General features: G+C 36.2%; 1 protein-coding gene, 1 long non-coding RNA gene and 1 other non-coding gene across 3 annotated transcripts; 2 read left to right on the top strand and 1 right to left on the bottom strand.

Moving 5' to 3' along the window:
* Positions 1 to 1,761: 1,761 nt before the first annotated feature.
* Trnaq-cug (transfer RNA glutamine (anticodon CUG)) lies at positions 1,762 to 1,833 on the bottom strand. Its single transcript has one exon. It is a non-coding gene; the product is annotated as a tRNA-Gln (tRNA).
* A 4,908-nt stretch (positions 1,834 to 6,741) lies between these two features.
* On the top strand, positions 6,742 to 11,600 carry LOC135075948 (uncharacterized). The gene is made up of 4 exons (XM_063970428.1): positions 6,742 to 6,920; positions 7,863 to 7,953; positions 8,895 to 9,134; positions 11,544 to 11,600. Exons 1-4 carry the CDS (start codon positions 6,846 to 6,848, stop codon positions 11,585 to 11,587), a joined length of 450 nt encoding a protein of 149 aa, XP_063826498.1. The 5' UTR covers positions 6,742 to 6,845; the 3' UTR covers positions 11,588 to 11,600.
* A 7,288-nt stretch (positions 11,601 to 18,888) lies between these two features.
* On the top strand, positions 18,889 to 19,623 carry LOC135076126 (uncharacterized). The gene is made up of 3 exons (XR_010258189.1): positions 18,889 to 18,909; positions 18,941 to 19,473; positions 19,544 to 19,623. It is a non-coding gene; the product is annotated as an uncharacterized LOC135076126 (long non-coding RNA).
* Positions 19,624 to 19,699: the final 76 nt, after the last annotated feature.

The following is a 19,699-nucleotide window of genomic DNA, read 5'->3' as shown; positions in this document are numbered from 1 at the left end:
AGGGCTATATGTCAAATATTATTGAAATGAAAAAGCAAAATATTCCTTGGAGATGAGATTTTTTTCCTAAATAAGAGCGCATTTGTATAAAATAGACATCAAGGTATATTATTAACTAATTATTGAAATTTGGGCGAAAAGTCTATTACCTATTTTAAACTTTAGAGATTTACCTATTTAGATTTGGAAATAGGTTACAAAGATTGCCGTCAAAATTAAGAAAGCTAATTTTATTTCAAGGATTTATTTTTATATTTTACGGACCGTGTATTAATAGAACCTGAAAGGTCAAGAATCAAAGAGAAACTCAACAAAGAAAACACATTAAACATAATTAATTACTCAGGTGAAGTAGATGCTTAATGGGTAGGTGCCTACTTTTTGATACCACCGCCTACGGAGTTTTAACATACATTAACTACTCTATAATTTTATATTAATCTATAAATAAATTTAAAATCTATAAGATTTAAACATAAATATTTATTCCCACTTTAAATCTTTACATTTATTTCGAAATGTGCCCAATACAAGAAAACCTAGGTGACTTTTACGTAAAAAGTATTTTGCATCGTAACATTAAAATGGTTTAAGTTACCAACAACAACACGTCGAAAACTGTTTTAAAATTAAATTAGGTCACTGGCGAATCCAGGCCAGTTAATGACGTATGCCAACCAGCGGTGACGTCACGGGACTCACGGAGAAACGAAAGTCCCACGTGGGGCACTCCGTTGAGGCCTTCAATGTGATTTTTTAGGGAAAATTGCGATTCTATGTTGTAATTAGGGGTGATTCAGAATTTAATATAGGCTGACATGGAAAGTTACGTCACGATAATACGTTTTCCTTGGAAATAAATAGACGGTAGAATACAGTTTGTTACAAATAAGCTTCATTATGTAGAGTTAAAATAATCGAACCGGAATGAATGTACAATACTCAAGAAAAAGGAAAATATTTACTAAGAATTTCCAATGAAATTGTACCTAAAACTTTCAAAGGGAGCTTTTACTAACGCCTACTGAGAACCTTTCTCAAAATCACTTCAAATTAAGCTCTCTATATACCTATATCGACTGTCCGTTTTCATCCCAGCAAGCACAGAATACATTACTGTCAAAACTACAGATTAAATAACAATGGGCACAATAGTTTGGAACGCAATTAAACATTTTTGCTCGTTACTCAGAAAAATAATATTACACGCACACGCACGCCACGTGTCTGCCACGCGTCACGCACACATACGTGGAGCATTTGGGAGGATTTTGAAAATTAATATTTATAATAAGAGCTTTGAACTTCTTGATGGTGGTAAAAAAAAAGTGCGTTGGTAAATAAATAAAACGTAAATAAACGGTTTTTTTTATTTTGCTAATTGTTTTGCCCACGTCTCTATGTGAGTGAATTTCGGGTTGTCCAAAAATGTGTATGCCATGAAAATCATACTAGGATAAGTAAGGATATTTTACTATTATTTATATTTACTAAGACGGTCCATTTATAATATTACATTCATAATTAATTCTTGTTATTCATGTATCCGAAAATTAGCAAGAATTTAACGGTCTTATAATATTCATATATATCATAGTTCAAATACACATACTAAAATATTTTTGGTGACAAATTGTGCTATTTTCCCGATCTTCCATAAAAAACTATGTAATTACAATGACTTATTCAATAAATTAATATAGGTACCTAGTTTACAGAAATTTTTTCATAGAAAATCAAATCAAAATTAGTCAAAAAGCAAGGTCCCACCGAGATTTGAACTCGGATCGCTGGATTCAGAGTCCAGAGTGCTAACCATTACACCATGGGACCGTTGAGAGGAGCGGCGAAATTTCATTCCAACCTCCACGATTAATGATAAAATAACTAAATAAACTTCTTAATTTAACAATTTCTAATTTTTGTAAAAAGCTGAACGAGTTTTCATTTTATTTCACCAAACTCTTTGAAAATATTATTTTTATTGACGGAATACTGGCCACCTACATTTTTTCTTCTGCCATGACAAATTAATTAAAATATTAAAAATAAAACATAGTTTAGTGATGTTCCATTCGCAATTTAAATAAATGATTGTCGATTGTTCGCAACACGGTCCAATATAATCGAATGATGTCGATTAGTTATCATCAATCATACTCGGGTAGGAAGAGGTGAACATGTGCCGATGATTGAAAAGTCGATAGTTATTCAATTAATTTACAATAACCGATGCGTCAAACTATTTTTAAAGTTAGGTTAATAGGGTTAAGAACTTGTTTCTAATGTAGGTTAAGTGCTTAGATAATAATAAGTAATTATTCACTTGGGATAAAAAAAAATTAAACTTTACATGTTTGTCGATATGATAACATGAAATTTATATTCTGCTTTAATTTACAGCTAAGTAACAATACTGAAAAAATAACTGTGGAACGTTAATGATAAACAATATAATGATCAGAAAAGAAGAACTTAGTGAAAAGTTTATGATCCGCCTGATGATGACTATTTATAATAAAATATTATTAGAAATATAAATAAATAAATTGGCAGTTTGCGTTTACGTTCCAATTCGCACGGCCCATTGCTTCCGAGTGATGTTGTAGCCGATTATGCACCGCTGTACAGTCCCCGCTAATAAATATCTGCCTCTTATAGTAACAAATACATATAGAAACCATTTACCTGCGATTGGATTTACGTGTAACACCTAATAATGCAGGTTTATAGTCATGTGGGTATAGGGTTACCATATCTCAGGATTTGTCCTGGGATTTCAGGATTTTCGGACTCTTCTCAGGATTGCGGCCGGATTTTATGAATCTCAGGATTTTTTGGAATTGCTAAGAAATAGGTGACATTGCCTACATTTTTAAGATTTCTTTAATTAAAAAGAAAAATCTGTGAAGATAGTGTAAATGTGTGTGGAAATAAATAAATAAATAAAAGTTAAACAAAGTAAATAAATCTCATCAATATTGAATATCTCTCTACTTGAAGTAATTTTGCACAACAAGTCACATTTTTATTGTTTTTATCTGCGGATTACTGAGGATAAATAAGTGTTGATTTTCACTTATTTATCCCCTGTAATCCACAGTGTGTAAAACAATAAAAATGTAACTTTTTGAAATGGCTCAGTACGTTTCAGAGAAAATTCTCAAATTGCAACTAAATCTCAGGATTTTTCCATGAAAATCGGGTTTTTCTCCGGACTTTCGATTTTTTCATCTGGTAACCCTATGTGGGTAGAGCCATAGAATACGGTAGAGCTAGACGCGCAGTTTCTGTCTGGATGCGATTTCAAGACAGTAATATTTTGTATGTGTTTTTGCATTCCTGCAATTAATGAATTAAGCTGATTGTCAAAAAATAGAGATTTCTCTACATTGTACCGCACGTTAGCCGTCATAGTCCGTTTGAGCTCTGAAACTAAAGTACTCAGGGCAGCGACTACACTTTTTTATTACTAGGTACAACTCTTGAGATAAAGTGAAAAGAAGCTACTAATTAAAAACAGATTTTAACACAATATTACAAAGTGTAGATACCTACTGACTAGAGATGGATGGTCTCAATAGTATTTTAAATTTTACAATCATGGGTTTGTTCACATTGGACAATACTCAACTCGGTTACAGGTTAATAGTATCTTCTCGATGTTTGAACGATTGCCAATTTGTAGCAGACTGTACCCCGCTGTGGACACGGCGGGCGACATTATTTGCATCTGCGCCGCATAATTGGACCGGACAGAGGTCGCGATACTACCCAACATAATTTTAGTTATCACATTAGGGTGAGAGATAATTTGATAACCGATATTATTGTAAATGGAGAGACAGTATTTGCATTGGAAATTATGTCGTACCTACTTACTTAGTAAAGTCTATTAATTAGGTACAATATGGGTATAAAATGCGTCGATATTTCCACGCACACCTAATTAATTATAGCCAAACCTATTGTTGTAACTGCAAATATTTTATAGTAAATTAAATATTTCTTGAAGCCGATAAAGTGGGGAGTAAGTGTGTATTTCAAACGATAAATTTTGAATTCTATTTATAAGTCTCCTCGACAGCCCCTTAAAGCCCCTGAAAGCTAGAGCCGATGTACACAAAAGCTTTGCCTGAAAAGTAAATTCTCACTTTATTAAGTAACATCAAAGATATTTACGTAACTGATACAGAAAGTATGATAGATTTTACTAGATAAACACAATGTATGAAACAACAATGACCACACACCATCGTCCAATTATTATTCAATAAAGTAGATTGCATCCACCACTCGACAAGTGAACATATCGCTTTATTGCCCAACAATTAGTGACGTAACTGGGGTGATAAGTCGTGGAACCAATACTATTCCTTATTTGTACAACCCCAAGGTTTTATTTAGTACTCCCACTTTAGTGTTTGGGGTGGAGTTTATTGTTGTTGTAACTGACCACCGCCTGACCGCGCCGGCAAGTGACTAAAGACAACAAGAATTATTTTCTCTGTGGTGTGTCTGGAACATTTTCCAACGGCCAAAATAAACATTTTCTTAAAACAGACCGCAATTATCCAACATGCAAATTGAGATGGATAGATAACTCTTTTTAGTTCGCTGAAAATATACGATGTTCTTTCAGGGTGTGTCTAAAAATATTTTTGCATGCAACGCAAATAGTTCTTGCGTAAAGTGATAATACAGTGACTTCGGCAAGCAACAGAAAACGTCGTGATGACATTTCAGATAATACGGGATGAGCAGCCATAATCCTAATGGTTTGATCTTATCCTAAATCCATAGATTTCGGAGAAGGATATCCGTCTAGAAACCAGTAATACCTTTAAGATTTTTTTATTATGTTATTTATTACCAATATGCATTCGCTTGTGTAAAGTTATGTTATGTATACTATTAGCCTTGTATTCTTCAGTATCTGCAAAGTAGGTATAACATCATTCCCCCGCCACAAATAAAACGCGATGAGCAAATTTAGTTTAACCTATTTATTTAAATTCAAACATGCAATTATTCTCTGTGCACTCAATAATCATAAAACTGTTATCATAAATATCTCGTCTGTAACCAAATAGTAAATCAAGCTATTCCCAATAATAATATGCATTTGATAATTTAAGAGAATTTATAACAGTCAACATCTCGTAAATTTATAATCGAATTAATTGGAACGAGATCGAGTTAATCGAATCGAGTGGTTCCGCGATGAATACTGACTAATGACCGCGCGTGGCCTGTCCATTATGATCACACCCCATCCCTAAACCAGACCATTCCAATTTCAAATTTTATTTTTCTATTGTGCAAATAAAGTTACGAAATAGGTTGACCATTTCATGAATTTGAAAGTGTTTCATCATGCAAACCGCGAGAGCCAGAAAAAAATAATATTTCATAGAAACCTAGATACCTTATCAAAAATATGTTTTGAATCAAGAAATTAATTTTACCTAAAGTACTAACTTATTTACTTAGGTGCAATATTAAAAAATATTCCTAAATCCCACCAAATCAAACTTTTCAACAACTGCACGTATTGTTTTTTATTTTTTTGCTTTGAAAAGTCGCAGAAACAATTATTGTATTCGAATCCATTAAAAAATTCATTAATTCGAATTGTACCTATTGTATTTGGGTATTTACAATCATTTGTAACCGTCCCTATGCAAATCCCATCTTGAGTGGCGTGGCGACAGCCGTGGATAAACTAAAAAACTGTTTTTAATTGCCCCAAACTTTAATCTTTGTGAATGTATTTCGGTGACAACTGTTGACGACTGTGACGAATACGAATTAATATTATTATTTTATTGCTTCTTTTAGGTCAAACTTAACAAAAAACATTATTCAAATTTCATTTTTGGTCTTGTGGTAGCTATATTTGTGGAATAGACTCAATGCCTCTAAGAACAAAATAAAAACTTTAATAAATTAGCAATTAAATTCAAAATAATTATACTTTATTTATAGTGGGATAGAACTTTGGCATTCTTCGGAATTCGCTTTTCCTTTGAGCAGTTTCATTATGTCCATCTAATTATTAAATGTAAAATAAATACTTATAAATAGGTAGGTAGGTAATTTCTTGTATTTACAGGTAGGAATTTAATTTTAATTGTTCAAGGACAGTCCATCCATAAAAAAACAGTTGATGTATTCGGCGAATTTAGGATTCTAGAAAATTTAACAAATTCAGTTACCTACAATAATGAGACAGATGTAGTTATTGTAATTATGCTGGATTATAATTAACATTATTGTAACGTTTATTTTTACAGTCAGAAAAAAGAACTTTCAAAACTTTCAAATTCCTTGCGCTCATAAAAAACTTCTAACGCCATCTATCGTAAGCTATAAGCTATAAAACTGTTCAAAGAAAACGCCATAGATGGCAGCATTGAACATTCATTCATAGTTTATTCTTATTGTGTAAAATGCAATGCTTTGTTATACACGAAATGAAACTTTATAACACATTTCCACAGAATTTGAACAGCAGTAATTTATTAATTTAAGTTTACAAAAAGACATACAAAAACGAATATGTACGTTATAAATACGTTCCTTTTCATTCGTCGTTATTAAAATGCCCCCTCAATCTTCCGTTCCGTTTTCTGTCCTTGTCACTTTTGACATTTGGGGTAATTTTAAAAAGTTACAGCCGCGTCGCGTCGCGTACGGACCTGTGGTACGGACACAGAGCAAAGTAATACATTGGGATATCGATTTTATTTATTTATTTGTTGTCTTGAACAGCTGGAATTCTGTTTGCAATCAATGTGTAGTGGATACACAAGTGATTAGTCAGTGTTTGTGTATTGTCCTAAATGTCTACGCAGTCCAAAACGATGCCTGTTCTAGACCTGAAAGTTTACATCCGAGTGGTGGCTGCAGTTTTCTCTGTAAGTAAACACGTCTCGATTTCACTGTTTACTGTCTTGCCGGAGACTAATTAACTCGGTTGTGGTGTTCGCTTCCTTAATTGGCTAATCAGCTGACGATACCTACTTGATTTCACAAATACAACATTTTACTATTTTTTGTAACAAATTAATTTGGCGGTAGTCGTAAAAGTGTTACGAGGTCGCTTTTCTTTTCTAGATTATTATTGTCAAGGCTAGGTAATTAGATTTCTAAGATAATAAATCTGGAATTTCCCTGTAACATTTTTTTCCCATTGTTTGCAACTTAACACAAATATTACAGGTGAACTAAATAAATAAGATACTGGCATAGCTTTGGATATTTGTTTAATTTAAATTCGATTTGATAGAACAATGTAGTAACAATAATTGTTTTAGATACAAGTCTTATTTATGAATCAATATTACAATGTTACTACAAATTATGGTGATGATGGTAGTATTTTATGGTTCCCTATATTTATTTTGAAATGAAATAAATAGGATCAGAGGGAATAGTTAACAAGGGATTTAAAAGAGTAAACAAATATATATTTTTTTACTTTGACTATAATTTCACAAAGTATTTCTCTTAGATATTCATTAGTGTACTTTCTTTTTTGTTAGAAAAGTCTACTTATTGAGTTTTCTATTGAATGAAGTAATTTGATAAAAATTGTAAATTAAGAATATGAGACATTCTTATAATCACAGTTTGTGCAAAACTGAAGAAAATGTATTTATTTATTTAATAACTCAACACCTATTGTAAAATCCCCAATTTCCCAAAATAAATAAAGGTACACAAACAAAATAAATATTTGTATCTTTGCTTTATTTTTTATCATAAATTTTTGCCACATAACTGGATGGTTGATGTAACTTTTCATTGCATTGAATTATGAAGATGTGAATTAATTCAGAATGTATGTTTTTCCTTAGCTTTCATCAACAACAGCATTTGTGATGGCTCTCCTCCGCTTGCTGAATCCAGAATTATTCTACCTGGACCCACTGGATGGTACTGATGTTGGTGAGTTGAATATGAATAATTTTTAATCTTACTTTTCTCCTCCCTTTATTATATGAAATTATTTGTAATTTTTTTTCAGTATTACTTGCTGCTGTTTAAAGATTCACAGTTTAGGCCATATTCATACTTTAAACTAATAAAATATCTAATACATTTCCTGTAATAATTACAAATTATGTTACTACTTGTATTAAATCTATTTCCTACTAATATAGATCCAAAAGTTTTGTAAGGATGTTTTTATGGAAATTTGTTATTCTGTAACACAAAAACTACTGAACAGATTTTGATGAAACCTTACAGAATATTATAATTTATACATCATATCAATTTAGGCCTTTTCAAGGGGAGAGTGAATATGTACTTACTGGTGAGGAGATAGACCATATCCTAGGCTGTATCTCACTTAACATCAGATTTGATTGCAGTCAATTGCCTGCTTTGTGCTTCATAAAAAATAATTTAGCTATAATTTGTAATGATCTGTGTCAAACTAAATTCAAACTAAAGCTTCTTCTTCTGCTTCGGTCCCTCACTGATGAGAATCGCGACAACATATAGTGTTCCTCCACAGACTGCGGTCATAAGCTGTATTGACCGCACGATGCAGACTTACGCCCACCGTCTTCTTTACCGCCTCTGACCATCTTGTGCCCTACCCAGAGCATGTCTGCCTTCCATTTGTCCCAAAATAATTTATTATACTCACAGTAGGATATACATAGATAGATCGTTTCATCCACGAAGACGCGCCCCACCAGTGTTATCAGTACACGCTAAAATCCATGAGTGCACACGCACACTACAATAATCACGCTCGGAATGCTTGGATCAAACTCCCCGCACCCCGCGCTTCTCTCGACCAAAAATTGGTGGGGCGCGTCTTCGTGGATGAAACGATCTGTCAAAGCTAGTTAGTTCATAAAACCCTCATCTTCCAGTGATCCACTACTTCATCGCGGGCTTAATGGTGGTGGCCAGTGCGGTGGGCTTCCTGAACTCATGCGTGGTGCTCAACCGAAGTGCCGCGCTCAACAGTGGTCGAAATCTGACCACCTGGCTGCTGCTGGATTCGCTGTTTGAGACCAGTCGTGTGGTGTACGTCTTCGTGTGTGAGGTGGTGCTGAAAGGAAAAGGACCGCTGCAGGTGTACGAGCTACTTGTCAGCGCTGCGCAATACCGTGAGTATAACTGTTGTGTGATCTGTTTAACTGCTGCTCGATTTTTAAGACCAGGTGTTGTATTTATGTGTGAGGTGGTAATTAAAGGAAAAGGCCCACAGGTGTATGAGCTGCTCATCAGCTGAGTAATACCGTGAGTATAATCACAGTTTATTTATTAATTGCTAGTGTAACTGCTCGAGTAGTGCGTGGCGCTTAACAGCGGCCGGAATCTGACCACCTGGCTGCTGCTGGATTCACTGTTAAAAACCAGTAGAGTGGTGTACGTGTTTCTGTGCGAAGTGGTGCTGAAAGGAAAAGGACCGCTGCAGGTGTATGAGCTACTTGTCAGCGCTGCGCAATACCGTGAGTACAAATAATGTGGGATTATTTTTACCTTAGGATAGGACATGTGGCTACTGCTCGACTCGCTTGAAAAGGCCCGCTGCAGACGTATGAGCTACTTGTCAGCACTGCACAATACTGCTGGGTAAAGGGCCTCTTTTTACCATACCACGTGGCTCCTCGACCGTTGTTCGTGTGTGAAGTCATGAAGGTAGGTAACTGCTTAAAATGAAGCATATACCTGTAGTATTAGCAGTCTACAGTAGCCCTTTCGTCAATAGTGATTGAATCTATTTTCAGAACACCCTGTACAGTGATAAGTGGCGTTGATAGAATGATGAGTGTACGAATAAATTCGTTAATATATGCGCCTTGACTTCACTGAGAATGACGAAGGTCTGTCGATCGGCACTGCCCTCTTTTATACCTACGGTAGCGTGTGTTGTATAGCTATCCAAAAAGGTTTTTAATTTGTTTTCAGAAGCATGCAATACACGATATGATATAAATGCTTCCTTAAATTTAATTTTATTTGAACATTAAAAACGTTATTCAGTGAGTCGCAAATTGGTAACAGAAATCCCATCAAAAACAATACTTGTCCAAAAAACCAAGTCTCGCAACTCAGTTGTTCTACGGTAAAAAGTTGTGAGATCCATGTAATACCAAGTCCAGGCCAGGAAATCTTTAACGTTTTACATAAATTATTGACTTGGCCATCGCACTAAATAATTTAATTTACACGTGTTTTCATGCGATGGCCAAGTCAATATATTTATGTAAAACGTTAAAGATTTCCTGGCCTGGACTTGGTATTACATGGATCTCACAACTTTTTACCGTAGAACAACTGAGTTGCGAGACTTGGTTTTTTTGACAAGTATTGTTTTTGATGGGATCTCATTTCTTTTTGTATTTTGTAGACAGCAGTTATGTATCTAGAAAACTGGACCGAAATTGAAAAATTTTACTCGACTTGGCGGTTGCACTACCGTGCCCCCAAATATTTTAGTTTTTCCTTGATTCATACACCAAACACTACTTATATTCCAAATTTGAAGCTTCTAGGTCTGCTAGAAGTGCCTTAGAATTTTGATGATCGGTGAGTCAGTCAGTGAGTCAGTGAGTGACAAAATTGACCCGTTATAATTCTTAAACTACTGGTTCAAATTGAATGAAATTTTAAATATACCGTGTCTTTACAATGCCTGCATATCTAATGAAAATTCAGCCTTCTAGTTTTATCCACAACGAAGTTACAGGCGGTCGAAAATGGCCTGAATTGCTTCGAGAAAAGGATGGTACGGCCGTGCCGCTTTTTTGCTGCCCCCAGATAAACGATACTTCTATATTCATATGATTTTGCGGAACTTTATTCATTACTAGCGGCCGCCCGCGACTTCGTACGCGTGAATCCCGTTTTAACCCCTTCATCTAGCTTACGCGGTTTAGATTTTTTCATACAAATTTTTTTCACGCTAACTCCCGTTCCCGTGGGAATTTCGCAATATCCTGTTGTAACTAAGCTTTAAGTTTACTAACATACCTGCATGCCAAATTTCAAGCGTCTAACTTAAGCGGTTTAGATTTTTCACACAAAAGGATTTTCCCGCTAATTCCCGTTCCCGTCGGAATTCCTAAGTATACTATAACCTGCCCAGGAGTATGAAGAATAATTGTACCAAGTTTCGTTAAAATCCGTCGAGTAGTTTTTGTTTCTATAAGGAACATACAGACAGACAGACAGACAGACAGACGGACAGACAGACAGACAAAAATTTTACTGATTGCATTTTTGGCATCAGTATCGATCACTAATCACCGCCTAATAGTTATTTTGAAAATATATTTCATGTACAGAATTGATGACCTCTCTACAGATTTATTATAAGTATAGATTTATTAACCTTTTTTAATTGTAATAAAAATTGCTTAGTGATTGAAAAGTGCCTGAGTTATAAACAGTTTTACATCCAGAGCAGCCTTACTTATTTCGTTTAGAGTGACTCTAGACAGGTAGTAATTAACAAGGCAAAACTCTAATTACGGCTTATTTATTAATGTTACGGGATTGTTTGTTTCCAGTGTTGGACAGTTTCCTGTACTGCCAGATGATACTGCGGCACTAGTGGCCGGCCGCCGCGAAATCCGGAGCCCCGGGATTTCGCCCCCGGCGCCCGTCTCACCGGCCCTCGGGGGTTTATGATGTACGTACTGGGGTTAAGGGACAGATGACGGTTCATCAAACTGAACACTGGCATCTAATGTAGATGCGATAAGAAGGGCTGTTTTGGAACAAAAATGTTAAGTTTGATGTGCTGTCGACTGTGCATTTTGTCCACGCAAAAACTGGTCTGCGGGCCAGAAGTTTTTTTTAAAGCAAAGGGAAATTTGCAAATTCCTTTAATTTGATACAACATGTATACCTAATAGGTATCGTTATTTTTGGTTTAAGGATTTTAACGAAATATTCCTTTTTTTTTAAACTCGAAACCAGTTTTTGCTACGTCGAGATATATCTTAACCCGGTATTGATATAACTTTATAGTTAGCACATAGATGTATTGTAGATCTATATGTATGTTAGAGAACATATTTTCGTATAAGTTAGGGGGTGAGGGGGTGGCGAAGTCCAAGCTTCGCCTAGGGGCATTTGGATATTGAATAAGACTGCGATCGTCTATCCTCTTTAGCTCTGAATTTTATAGACGACATTATTTGGTAGCTATTTTCATCAATAAAACACTTAGCTACCCGTTATCAACATATTCAAACCTGTCTATTGCTGTCGCTCATGTCTGCATCTCATATTGAGCGGGAGGGATAGACAGACGGAATCGGGTGTTAGGAAAATAAAGTATTTGTGATGTCTTGTGTTCATTTATTTCCCCTTGCGTCGCCACACATCAAAAGTTAAGTATACTGACCACACGTTATAAATAAAATAGATCGAGAGCAGTCTTATCGAACGCATTTCCTCGCTGGGCGGAGTATGGTTGTTTTACCATAAGAATGGTACAGTTACAGAGTGCCGCAGCTATGCCTATCATTCAATGAGGGCTATAGTTTTAGCACCCACCAGTTGGCGCCACTGTAGATAGGTCACTGTCACTTGCTAGTAGCGAAGAAAGTGGGGCTTATACCACTATTCCCCGTTGCCAATCCCCGTCAACGGGGATTAGTGAACAAACATTTTTTCAGTTATTGTATGCGAAAACATATAATTGGTGTAAAGCTTTATACTCAGATAGTTAATAACTCAATTAACACTGTTTGTTTTCCGAATAAAGTAAAATAAAAAAGTTCTCTAATCCCCGTTGACAATCCCCGTCAACGGGGATTAGAGAACTTTTTTATTTTCATCAAAATCAATCAAAAATCAATATCAAAAATATTTGTTCAGGTTAGACCACAAGTGGCACTTATGAACGTCAAAATATAGTAAATAATAATAATAAAAAGAAAAAGGTAGCCCGAATAATGGAATAAGCCGAAAGTGGTGCCAACGGGTGAGCGCTGAAGGCATTCGCGTTTGCACTCACCACGATGGCGCCACTGTAGTCATGTCAATCACCAGTGGTGCCAACTGTTAAGTATAAAAACGATAGCCCTCATTGGCGTACATTTAAAATGTCATAGATTTTAAAATTGGCTGTCCGCCTCTTGCGCTATACCACTCTACTGGCAAATTTTTGGCCTAATGGTTAGATAGACGTTGGTTTGACGTTTTTACATAAACCAGCACCGATGGTAAAAGGCCAGTGAGGTCAAAATGTAAAGGCATCACATGACCGCCAACGTGTTTATAAAAACGGCGTGAGCCGTATTAGTGTAAATGTAAAAAACCTTCTGCCGGGTCGTCGGTGAGGGTAAATGAAAATACGGTCAATGACACACCCCCTAAACCGTAGGGCAGTTCAGGCAGCTGTCACATTCCATCCTGACTGTGATAGTTTAGGGTTTAATTAAACAATATGTTATACTTCCATATTTCATAATGAAGTTGTCGTATTGATAAGGAACTCATGCGTTTAAAATATTTAAATTATCAAAGCCTAAAAAGACAATATTGTGATAATTGAAATATCAGAATGAACAATATCCTTAATAGTTTTTAAGTATTGAAGCCTCTGATATTAAAAGTAACTTTTTTAGTTTCTTTAGATGTTCCTAATTTTGTACTACACTTAAAAGCAAATGGTTTTATGTTTTGTATTTACAGTTTTTAAGAGGCTTTGAAAATGATCAAGAGACTTATTTTATTCTTGATAACACATTTTGTTTCCGAGTTTTGGTAGCTAAGTTACATTCCATTTTGTATTATACTTAACTAAATTTAAATTAGAATCTCTTGATCAAAATCATCTTAGATTGCGTAAAAACGTTTCAGAAAATGTATTCAACTAGTATCTATCTTGACATGTTCCTTTAGTTGTAGGATGTAGGTAGATTATGGCGTCTGGTTCACACGTCTCAGTATTAGCGTCAAGGTACCACCGAACTATGCATCGACGGCATATCATGAAGGTATATTTTCTTTTTATTAATTGAGATTTTTTATCTGTGATTTATTAATTTTATACCGTGTAAAACTTGTGCTACTTTGCTATTTTTTACACTTTTATAATTTTAAGTTTCAAATAGAGTATTTCTATTTTTAGGTATTTACTTTTGGCTTAATCTCGATTGCAAATTTATGCTAGTCATCTAAATTATTATTTTATTGTATTTTCCCTGTGATTATATTTATTTTCTAGTAACTATTGTAAACAATCCTGAATTGTTTTGCCAAACATTTTATGAAAAAAGATACAATAAATTATATCAATAAGGATTCACGATTAAAAAGTTTAATATGTAATCTAAATGGTGCTCTTTATTATTATTATTATTACATACGATAAAGAGAAACACGTTACTGCCGTTGATACGAAATGAAAGTCTAAATTTGTTTAATCTTTTTAATCAGTGAGTTGTCTGTCCAAAAATATAATGCGTACGCAGCTATCAACACTTCAACAGGCTACCGAATTACAAAGTGCACTTCCTTGCTATACACAACAAACTATACACGACTCTGGCCGGGGACGTGCGTTCTTGCATATTTATACTTAATGTATATTGATTTTGTTATTTCTACACCGAAATTGAGGTAAAAATCGACAATATTGAAAAAATACTGTGAATGCGCGTCCCCGGTGTTACTATGTACACGATGAGCGCCGCCGCAACAGGAACAAGCGGCTCAACAACGCCTACTGGCAACACTCACTCTGTTACGGCTCCTACACACTCGTCAGATCGCATCGCTTCTTTGGTAACTTTGGCGTATTGCTCTCTAAACAATACTCTTTCCTATCTGCATATACCTACATTTATTTAATCCTTGACACGCGCACATTATGCATTTACTACATCAAAACTCTTGTGATGTTTCACGAACCGAACTAATGTGTATGAGCCTTAACACAACTTACATCCCCAATAAGTTTTAATTGGGCTAGAAGAAATGCATTCCGCGAATGATATGATCATAAAAATATCTTAAACCGAAAAAAAAACAATTAAGTTTACTAATCATTGATCAAACAATCCCTGGAGGGATTAAAATGTCATTTCATTCTGCCCAATCTCGATCTAGCAACAGAATCGATATAAAATAATGTTTTAGTGAAGGACTAAACAGCATGGCGACTAAGCATGTAAAATATTATGTACGTACTATTTAATTTTACCCTGTACATTTTAAAAGACAAAAATGTATACTCGAACGCATGTATGTATAGGCCGATTTTGTCAATCAGAAGTCAGCAGTAACATTTTGGTCCATCTACAATTATTTCACACTCGAGGTTCGTCAACATTATTCTACAATCACACGGGTGTTACTGCTGACTCTAAAATTTGTTAAATAAGTTACAAAAAATATTTGTTATTAATAAATATGGCTTTATAACATGACAATTTCTTTCATTTCACCAATAGTCGTAAAAAAATATTGCGGCGTCAAAAATATTACTCGCAACATCCAGACTCGGGCCATGGCACAAAACAAACTAGTTCGATTACTGATCACACTCGGCTCACCAATATAATATATTACGAATTTATTTTCAATTCAACTATTGCTACGTGTAAGAAAATACTATTCTTTCATCTTAATGGCACTTCTAAAAGTTTGTATTCAAATCTGAAATATTTTACCCCATATTCTTACTGCTTAGTTCTCTGGTAATATCACGGGGTATTTCAGGTTCTCCGTAGCTCTAATACCATGGAATAATCACATTACCCACGACCATTAGTAGGAGCACTTCAAATAATTTTTATTTTTTCCGTGACTCCACCAGGAATAAGCAGTAGGACCCTGGAATATTTTATTTATAATTATTTTATAGTGAAGGAAAGTTAATTTATCTATTACAAACGTTACGTTATTTATCAAACTCTGTTAGAGAATAATGCCTATTAAAATTGAGACTTACATCTACCATTTGAGAAACCTAACTGAAGTGTAAAATTCAACACACGTAAGATATATTACAAAATGCATATTAACACTGAAATTATTGCTTGAAATACTTTGTCAACTGTACGTGCGACCAATAACACCACGGCGTATCATCGTACAACTATTTTCAATTAAATTCATTCTCACAACCTGCTACCGAATTCAAAATGTACAATTGAGTTCATAATCGTCTAACATTAGATAGTATTATAATACATTTGCGAGATAAATTGAGATCTAACATAATAAGGAACTAAAATAATTCGTAAACAGACTCGTCAACGAAACTTAACACTATTTTAATTACAATTAATTGTTCAAAACAAACTCAAACAGAGCTACAATTTGAAATCTATCTACAAACAATACATATTGTCATGAATTTGATATAATATACTAAGTTACGGCTTGTGGCTTTCCCCCATTGGTAGTACATAATATTAATAAATACGCAAGCAATAGTAGCTCTTATTCACAGCTTCAAATACATACAATTACATAATGTAAATCAATCAATCACAAAGCTCGTTTCATCAATCTTAAATTAACATTTTAGTTAAGTATACAAAAGTGCTTCATTAGGATTACAAATGGAAGAAAACCATCCACTCCTCGCTAAGTTGTGCTAACAAAGTAGCAATCTTGGATATAGTGTCACATGATCGAACTTCTTTTGCTTACATTGACTAGTAAATTGTTCCACAACAATCGTCGTTTTCGAATCTCGTAAACAGAATCTGCGATGAGATTAAATTTAGATTTCATATTCCCTATTTCTAAAAAAATAAGCTGGTGATTAAATAGTAAAAGATAAATTAAAACAATTCATAAAGTAATGCTTTAATATATAATTTTGTAAAAAATGCTATAATCTCAAACGATTGGCCCAAAACTTAGCGAAGAGTGCCGTCTTTGGGGATATGTTAGCATCCTTACGTAACTCCTACTGCTACGTCAACCGCCTACCTACACTAATATTGCTACAGTAGCGCCATCTACGCTCGATGCTTGCTGAGCTTATAGCCATTTCTGTCCGATGGCACAAATTTTTGGCTGACTTTTTAGGTATAATTTTCAAAAACTAGGCCAAATAATTTAAAAGCCAATGCTTAAGATTTTAGGAACGTTGTTAAGTTTGGCACCTCGCTCGATAAGCACCCTGAGGCATGGTGTTATATTGCACCAAACGTGTAAATATAGGCCTTTATCAAATTGTGTTGTAGAGATGAGCGCTAAGTTAGAGAACAAACAAGCTGGAAGAAACTAAATAATGAAAGATTAGAATATTTAGAAAGTTTACAGAACTTTAGAAAAAGGGAGAGGTATTTGATAGGTTTTATTAACTCCAGCCTGTTTGTTCAGAATACATTTATAAATGCATTAATGTTCAAATCAAATTATAGCCCATAAATTATGACATTAACATTTCTGGCTCTAAACTACCACAGGATAAGATCTGGTATATCATCTTTTCCATTTAATCAAACTCAATGGGGCGAGACAGCACAATACAGACGTGACACAATAAATGTTCCCATTTAATTTGAACTATGGTGGATGGAAATGTTTCAAAAAATATGTCAGTACGTGAGTACATCATTAATCTGAAAGATGTTTCAGATGAATGTTCACAATTTAAAACACTTGGGAAAATATTCCCAGGTAAAAGATCTTTTGTTACTAATAAAAATTGCATCTACAAATTGTTTCTGATGGCATTTGTATACTCGTTTGCGTACGGCTAGACGTGCTAGTTACTTGAGATTTAACGATCAGTATTTGATTTTATATTTGCATCGAGTGCCTATCAGTCGTCAACAAGTCAATTTATAAGATGACGAGCCGCCTCAATCGATTTTGAACCTTAGACCTCTCGCCCACGGCGACTTTTTGTACATTGTAGCGATGCAGTAGCGATTCTATCGCATCGATACAATGCGGTCGCTAGCTGTGTTCCCTCGTTCACATCAACGCGTTTCTGTCGCGATGCAAATGCGATTCAGTAACCCTCCCTCCGTTCTCTTCCCGATGTCATCCGACACGGTCGCGCGTTTGCATCGATACAGTGGCGCTGCTGTAGCGCGTTGGCATCGTGGCAAATGCGAATAACGCGCGTTAGTAAAGCCTGGTCCGTGAGCACGTAGAATTTTGTCCAATGACCCCAAGCTACCCATCCTTATCGCTCGCGCGTAATTATATTGCTGTCGCGACTATGCGACGGGCGCCCGCAGTAAGTGTGCGAGCGCGACAACAACATAATTACGCGCGAGCGATAAGGATGGGTAGCTTGGGGTCATTGGACAAAATTCTACGTGCTCACGGACCAGGCTTCAGTAGTTTACAAAACGTGCGACAGCATCATTACAAAGTGAAGGCCCTTACACGTTTCAGACAAAGTTCGAAGTCAACTGAGGGATCCAACGCCGTAAATGCACGTAACATACAGGTTGTTTTAGCACAGTACCGTCTAACGGGCGTGCGCTAGAAGTTCTGCTGTCGCTTGCGCTTGAGGTGGATGGCGTCGAGGATGGGCTGCCGCTTGCGCGTGTAGATAATTATCCTTTCGAACCCTGAAGTCAACTGAGGGATCCCACCACGTAGATACAGGGTGGTTTTAGCACAGTACCGTCTAACGGGCGTGCGCTAGAAGTTCTGCTGTCGCTTGCGCTTGAGGAGGATGGGCTGCCGCTTGCGCGTGTAGATAATTATCCTTTCGAACCCTGAAGTCAACTGAGGGATCCAACGCCGTAAATGCACGTGATATACAGGTTGTTTAAGCACAGTACCGTCTAACGGGCGTGCGCTAGAAGTTCTGCTGCCGCTTGCGCTTGAGGTGTATGGCGTCGAGGATGGGCTGCCGCTTGCGCGTGTAGATAATTATCCTTTCGAACCCTGAAGTCAACTGAGAGATCCAACGTTGTAAATGCACGTGACATACAGGTTGTTTAACGCAAATGCACGTAACGTACAGGTTGTTTTAGCACAGTACCGTCTAACGGGCGTGCGCTAGAAGTTCTGCTGTCGCTTGCGCTTGAGGTGGATGGCGTCGAGGATGGGCTGCCGCTTGCGCGTGTAGATAATTATCCTTTCGAACCCTGAAGTCAACTGAGAGATCCAACGCCGTAAATGCACGTGACATACAGGTTGTTTTAGCACAGTAGATCCAAGCACGTAGATACAAGGTGGTTTAAGCACAGTACCGTCTAACGGGCGTTCGCTAGAAGTTCTGCTGCCGCTTGCGCTTGAGGTGTATGGCGTCGAGGATGGGCTGCCGCTTGCGCGTGTAGATAATTATCCTTTCGAACCCTGAAGTCAACTGAGGGATCCAAGCACGTAGATACAGGGTGGTTTAAGCACAGTACCGTCTAACGGGCGTGCGCTAGAAGTTCTGCTGTCGCTTGCGCTTGAGGTGGATGGGCTGCCGCTTGCGTGTGTAGATAATTATCCTTTCGAATCCTGAAGTCAACTGAGAGATCCAACCACGCAAATGCACGTAACATACAGGTTGTTTAAGCACAGTACCGTGTTTAGCGGGCGTGCGCTAGAAGTTCTCGTAAACGCACGTGATATACAGGTTGTTTTAGCACAGTACCGTCTACCGGGCGTGCGCTAGAAGTTCTGCTGCCGCTTGCGCTTGAGGTGGATGGCGTCGAGGATGGGCTGCCGCTTGCGCGTGTAGATAATTATCCTTTCGAACCCTGAAGTCAATTGAGAGATCCAACGCCGTAAA

The sequence above is a fragment of the Ostrinia nubilalis genome, chromosome 1, assembly GCF_963855985.1.
Source record: "Ostrinia nubilalis chromosome 1, ilOstNubi1.1, whole genome shotgun sequence".
Classification (NCBI taxonomy): Eukaryota; Metazoa; Arthropoda; class Insecta; order Lepidoptera; family Crambidae; genus Ostrinia; species Ostrinia nubilalis.
This window is presented reverse-complemented; position numbering and strand designations above follow the sequence as displayed.